The sequence below is a fragment of the Sardina pilchardus genome, chromosome 4 (genome assembly GCF_963854185.1).
Source record: "Sardina pilchardus chromosome 4, fSarPil1.1, whole genome shotgun sequence".
Taxonomy (NCBI): Eukaryota; Metazoa; Chordata; class Actinopteri; order Clupeiformes; family Clupeidae; genus Sardina; species Sardina pilchardus.
The window spans coordinates 31948614-31955734 of record NC_084997.1 but is presented as its reverse complement, the minus strand read 5'-3'; the positions used below and the strand labels follow the sequence as shown (position 1 = coordinate 31955734).

General features: G+C 40.4%; 1 protein-coding gene across 1 annotated transcript in view; it reads left to right on the top strand.

The window, feature by feature from the left end:
* The first annotated feature begins 539 nt into the window (after window positions 1-539).
* The window catches only part of LOC134078849 (zinc-binding protein A33-like), a 10156-nt gene continuing 3574 nt past the window's right edge, over window positions 540-7121 (top strand). Inside the window, exons 1-3 of the mRNA XM_062535005.1 lie at window positions 540-1522; window positions 5987-6082; window positions 6444-6674. Coding sequence (XP_062390989.1) covers window positions 1127-1522; window positions 5987-6082; window positions 6444-6674 — 723 coding nt within the window. The 5' untranslated portion in view covers window positions 540-1126. The remainder of the gene's footprint in view (window positions 1523-5986; window positions 6083-6443; window positions 6675-7121) is intronic.

Below are 7121 nucleotides of genomic sequence, written 5' to 3'. Positions count from 1 at the left end.
CTGAATTTCCCTCACGGGATCAAAAAAGTATATATTCTATTCTATTCTATTCTATGTACCAGCATGCAATGTACCTATAAGCACCTGAACCTAGACGTGGGGGAGAATACAATCAGATTCAAAATCCCATTCACTCGCATTCGTCATATTCCCCAAAATCATCTTAATCAATCAAGTCAAATCAAACTTTTAACCTGCATGTCAAGATCTAAGCCTGTGTGGAGAAAGTCTGTGTGCAATCCACTGATCTGAGTCAGTGGGACATGCCTCCTCGATCATCGATGCTCGATCCTCAAGGGGCTTTCCCACTGATCTATAACTAACACTAACTAACATCTATAACTAACACCCCCCCCATTATTCTTTATGTAGATCAGTGACGATCGAGGCCCGAGGAGCGAGGGAGGACGTCTCCGTCACATACAGTTCACTGTAGCAGCAGTGAACAAGGAACTTGTCTAGCAACTAAGAGACTGACCAATCAAAATCCTTCTTTACCATAGTCACTCCCTTTGACTGACTGCCACCAGGAAGTGAAGTTGTGTGGCAGGTTGATTCTCTGTCCTAGACGCTCTCGTGGGAAACAGGGCATTTATAATCCTGTTCACAACGTGTGGACTACTGAAGAAAACTGTGTGAGTTTAAACTGAATCTGGTGAGACTGAAAATCTTTTGGTCTAAAGTGTGAAACAGAGAAGAGTTTGAGTTTGAGTTTGGCACTGACACATCTGCTCAGGCAAAAGTGAAAGTGAACCTGCAGAAAGAGCCTCGAGAAAAGATACTTTACTTCAAAGAATTTCACTTGTTCATTATGCTGTGAAATCTACAAGGATATCAGTCTGTGTGTAATCCACTGATCTGGACTCTGTGAGGTGCAGTTCCTGCCCACCACTGGGACTTTGATCTGAACTGCAGTGGTGTCATTGCCGTAGTGATCGGAGAACTAACTCCGCAAGTTTCTAGACTAGGGAGAGAGTGTGTTTAAATTGAAGCTGGTGAGGCTGAAAGTGTTTTGGATTAAAGTGTGAAACAGTGAAGGCTGAGATTGAGGGACGGACTTGTCTTCTCAGACTGCTGAAAGAGAGAGGAAAGCTGCCGGAACAGTCTTCAGGGGGAAAGAGACAAAATGGCTTCTAAACTGGAAGAGGATCTCACGTGTCCTGTGTGCTGTGACATCTACAAGAATCCTGTCTTTTTGTCCTGCTCTCACAGTGTGTGTAAAGCCTGTCTGCAGCAGTTCTGGGAGAGCAAAGGACACAGAGAATGTCCCTACTGCAGGAGGAAGTGCTCAAAAGGCATGTATCCACCTAACATGGCGTTAAGAAACCTGTGTGAGACTTTTGTACAGGAGAGAAGTCAGAGAGCTTCAGCAGGGTCTGAGGTGCTCTGCAGTCTGCACAGTGAGAAACTCAAGCTCTTCTGTCTGGATGACAAACAGCCAGTTTGTTATGTGTGTAGAGACTCCATAAAACACAGCAACCACCAGATACGTCCAGTGGATGAAGCAGCAGGTGCCCATAAGGTGAGCAGTTATCCTGATGAGTGTGGTGATTTGGGGATTTAGCAAATCAGTTATCCTGATGAGTGTGGTGATTTGGGGGTTTAGCAAAGCAGTTCTCCTGATGATTGTGGTGATTTGGGGGTTTAGCAAAGCAGTTATCCTGATGATTGTGGTGATTTGGGGGTTTAGCAAAGCAGTTCTCCTGATGAGTGTGGTGATTTGGGGGTTTAGCAAAGCAGTTCTCCTGAAGAGTGTGGTGATTTGGGGATCTAGTAAAGCTACTTGTTTCAGTTGGCATTATCCATGTGTACACACAGCACTGGATCCGGTGTGCCAGTTTGGATGGTGTGCATGTCAGATTGTAAAATTCAACAAGGCCCTACTTGTTAACGGGTCATTCCACCTCAATTCAACAAATGCCTTCTGCTTGACCATCTCAGATTTCCTTAAAAAATTTTACCACCTGAAGAGTAACCATTTAAACTGACTTAGCCAAAATATAAGATTGGTATACCTAATACATCCAGAGAAAAACGTTTTTGAACATGGTACCCCCCTTCTGATTTTTGGCACATTGGCGCCCTCATCTAAATCTGCAGCAACATTCAGATGTCATTATCTCAAAAAGTGTTCAAGCTAAAGACTTCAAATTTTCTGGGAATAATGATTGCTACCTATAGATTCCACATATTCATTCGTAGGCCGTATGTATTGATACTGACTGTGTTTCAATCTTGTGAAATCAGAAGAAAAATGGCAGATTTTTTTTCAACCCCCACATTGGGTGCTCCATTACACAATTTGTAAACAAAATGTTTGACAAATGGTTATGTCTCTCTACAGAAGTGTTTAAGCTGTCTTTGAAAAAGTAATTAAGAGGTGTCTATATTGCTTTTTTGTTGGAAGTATTGTAACACAAAACTGAAAAATAATCAATTTGGATGATATTGTATCTCCCCATTACAGAGGTATGACACGCTATACCAATGAATTGAACACATCTCCAGAAAGAGTATGAAATGGGCTTTCAGACTGTGAAATTTCAAGATGGTATTATGGCTGCAGTTATTAAAAAACATTTTTTTAAATATTGGTCTATTACAACAATTAGCGTTGCTTTTTGTGCTATTATTTAATGATTTCATAATCCTTGTCTTATTCCTAAGTATCAGATGTTTATGTCTCATACTGCTAAACATCTATATTTTCATTTACTTGCTGAGTGATGAACTAATAAAATATTTCCTGTATTTCTGAAATAAATTGCTGCTGTCACTATTTAATGCCACTAGATGTCACTGTTCATGGATATCAGCAATGTGTTGTTATAGTAGACCAATATTTCAAAAATAACATTTCAATAACCATAGCCATAATAGGGTCATTCCACGCCAAATCAACCAGAGCCCACGCACTTGCGTCTCAAAAAAATCTGAAAAAAATACCATGTGTGCCTATGTTACCCAGGAGACACTCTGTAAAATGTTTTTGTGCTAAGATCAATACTTTTCAAGTAACAGCCAGTTTTACAGGGGGAGGGGGGTGTCAAATTTGTTCTGCCTCTTTTTTTTGTCAAAGTTCACAAGCTCATTGCTCAAGAACTAGAATCCGTAGGAGGCTCAAATTTTGCAGGCTGGTGCATAAATAGGAATAGTATGCAGTAAAATCATTACGAGTAGTCTGGATGATCCTGCATGGTCATAGCAGTCCCTCAAAGTTGATCAACATTTTATTGGAGTTTTTGGCTGTGTTCTGTTTAGGCCTTCAGAAGACACATTTTTACTCAACATAGACTCTTGGGTTTTTTTTCTTATTGAGATAAGTAGAAACACTCTCCGAAAAAGCAATGAAGAGAAAAGAAAATCCATCAGGGACTGAACAGCAGACCTCACAAGTTTGAAAAATAATTTTGGATCTCATATTCAGAGCACCCTAACACCTTGTGGGAATATACAAAGATTTTTTTTATATGTTTTTCTATAATCTGCATTACCTCTTCTTTTTAAAAACACCAATTTGACTTGTCTTATGCAAATCTTTCTTTTTCATTTCCCACCCTGAACAAGGGCAAAATGCACCAAAGAGATCTATTGAGAGATTTGTTTTGTATAGAGTAACCACTAGGTGCCACTAAAATCACTGAATCACTGAAATTGCCGGGTGGGGACAAAACATATTGATCTCAATGGTGCATTTTGTCCATGTTTAGGGTGGAAAATGAAAAAGAAAGATTCGCATAAGACAAGTCAAATTGGTGTTTTTAAAAACAAGAGGTAATGCAGATTAACAAGAAAAATATTTTAAAAAATCTTTGTATATTCCCACAAGGTGTTAGGGTGCTCTGAATATGAGATCCAAAATTATTTTTCAAACTTGTGAGGTCTGCTGTTCAGTCCCTGATGGATTTTCTTTTCTCTTCATTGCTTTTTCGGAGAGTGTTTCTACTGATCTCAATAAGAGAAAAAAAATCAAGAGCCTATGTTGAGTAGAAATATGTCTTCTGTAAGCCTAAACAGAGCCCAGCCAAGAACTCCAATAAAATTGTGATCAACTTTGAGGGACTGCTATGACCATGCAGGATCATCCAGACTACTCGTGGTGATTTTACTGCATACTATTCCTATTTATGCACCAGCCTGCAAAATTTGAGCCTCCTACAGATTCTAGTTCTTGAGCAATGAGCTTGTGAACTTTGACAAAAAAAAGAGGTAGAACAAATTTGACACCCCCCTCCCCCTGTAAAACTGGCTGTTACTTGAAAAGTATTGATCTTAGCACATAAACATTTTACAGAGTGTCTCCTGGGTAACATAGGCACACATGGTATTTTTTTCAGATTTTTTTGAGACGCAAGTGCGTGGGCTCTGGTTGATTTGGCGTGGAATGACCCAATACCATCTTGAAATTTCACAGTCTGAAAGCCCATTCCATACTCTTTCTGGAGATGTGTTCAATTCATTGGTATAGCTTGTCATACCTCTGTAATGGGGAGATACAATATTATCAAAATTGATTGTTTTTCAGTTTTGTGTTACAATACTTCCAACAAAAAAGCAATATAGACACCTATTCATTACTTTTTCAAAGACAGCTTAAACACTTCTGTAGAGAGACATAACCATTTGTCAAACATTTTGTTTACAAATTGTGTAATGGGGCACCCAATGTGGGGGTGTGAAAGAAATCTGCAATTTTTCTTCTGATTTCACAAGATTGAAACACAGTCAGTGTCAACACATACGACTTACGAATGAATATGTGGAATCTATAGGTAGCAACCATTATTCACAGAAAATTTGAAGTCTTTAGCTTGAACACTTTTTGAGATAATGACATCTGAACTTTGCTGCAGATTTAGATGAGGGCTAACCTGACTTTCGCCAGATCCTGTAGTTCGCTGTCTGCTTCACACAAGGATCTGGGACTTCTCGATAGGAGATGTATTTCTGAAGGCGGGTCCTTGTAAAACATCCTCGCATGTGATTCGATAAACCACTTGCCTGTTATCTTGAATGACGTGCTAGGCTTCTTCAAGCTCTTGCCAAACCCGGTCGGAAGAAGAGTAAAAACATCCCTGCCACCAATAAATGTCTTCAAAACTATTCTCTGTTAATCTTTTAAAGAATGAATACTCGATAGATTCGACAAAACGGTTGAAATAGCAGAATCAATGTCAGCACAAGACTCCTCGCTGCGTGCCGCCATTGTTATTTGAATCAATCACTCGCTTCGGCGCTCCTGATTGGTTGCTTATTTTTTGATCACTGGCCCAGGGGTTTGGATTGCCCTCGCGTCCAGACCCTTGTGTGGAGCTCAGCGAAACGCCTCTGGTGGAGCATGGCGGAACTACAAGGGTCTGGCGAGAGTCAGGCTAGATGAGGGCGCCAATGTGCCAAAAATCAGAAGGGGGGTACCATGTTCAAAAATGTTTTTCTCTGGATGTATTAGGTATACCGATGTAATATTTTGGCTAAGTTAGTTTAAATGGTTACTCTTTAGATGGTAAAAGTTTGAAGCAAATCAGAGATGGTCAAGCAGAAATTTTCTCTAAAATCCGTTGAATTGAGGTGGAATGACCCTAACAGCCTCTGCCCTCGAGTACTGGAGATTCACATTTTCACAATGACCAGTGAGCGACTGAATTCTGAATAAAGCCTTTGCTGTTTTACTTGGACAATGTCCCTGTTTGTACAGCATTTTATATGTGGATAATGCTTAAGCAGACGTGCATAGGCTACATGAACCCGTGATGTCTGCATGTTTTCAGCATCTTTCTTGATAATTCTGTCGCTCACTGGGCTTCGTGAAAAGGTGAATCTCCAGCAGTGGAGGCAGAGCAGAGCGCTCTTAACAAGTAAGGAGGGCCTTGTTGAAATATTCACTGATGTTACGCAAATGTCACAATCTGACACGCTCACCATCTAACCTGGCATACCAGAGTACAGAGATGCTGTAGCTGACACTGAGCTCTTTTACTTTCTCCAGGAGGAGCTCAAGATGAAACTGCAGCCCTTACAGAAGAAACTGGAGACCTTTGAGGAAGCTAAAGTCACCTGTGATAAAACAGCAACACACATCAAGGTGAGTCCAGGTTTATGTTACATGATGCATCATTTGTGCTGTTCTGAATCCAGACATCTGATATATCCCATTCTCAGATTTGTGTTCAAGCAACAGCATGTTGGTTTTGAGATCTTTATGTCATGCTCAAATAAAACTCACATCAATGTTTTAAACACTTTTAAACACATCTGCCATTCTCCCTGCCACACACACACACACACACACACACACACAAATGCAGGTAAAAAACATTACATTCTGACTGTATGACGGCGTAATATTTTGTGCTTATTGGCCTGTGTTGTATTCTGTATTATTTGTAAGATGTGTTTGATGAAAACATCTGCTAAATAAATTATTGTAAATTGGTTTTATCCAGACTCAGGCCCAACAGACAGAAAGGCAGATCAAGGTGGAGTTTGAGAAGCTTCACCAGTTTCTACGAGATGAAGAGGCAGCCAGGATAGCTGCACTGAGGGAGGAAGAGGAGCAAAAGAGTCGGATGATGAAGGAGAAGATTGAGAAGATGAGAAGAGAGATCTCATCCCTTTCAGACACCATCAGAGCCATAGAGAAGGAGATGGGAGCTGATGACATCACATTCCTGCAGGTAGGAACCATCCACTGTCTGTATAGGGAGGGAAAGTGAAAACCAGCGCCCCAAGTGGTTGCGTTCCTATCGAAGAGCAGCTCCAATGTTAAGTCCCATAGACCGACTTTTCAAAAAAATACTACGCAGCTATACCAGCGATCTTATCCACCAAAAATATTTTTCAGTCTTCATACTGTAATAATCTACTAACTGTGAAAATATCAGACCCTATTTCGCCTTAATAAAAAAAAACGTAATTGCTCGTTTCATTTCATAAATGGACTACAACTACAAGTGACGTGACACCCTTCCACGACGTTACTCGCCTAGCATGGTTTGTTTATTGGCCTGTTAGCTAGTTGGTTAGTTAGTAGACAATCACACTTACTGCCAGCTCTTGTGTGAGTAGGAGCACAACACAAGTTATCCCAACATAAAGGTAATTACCACACGGTTTACATCGCT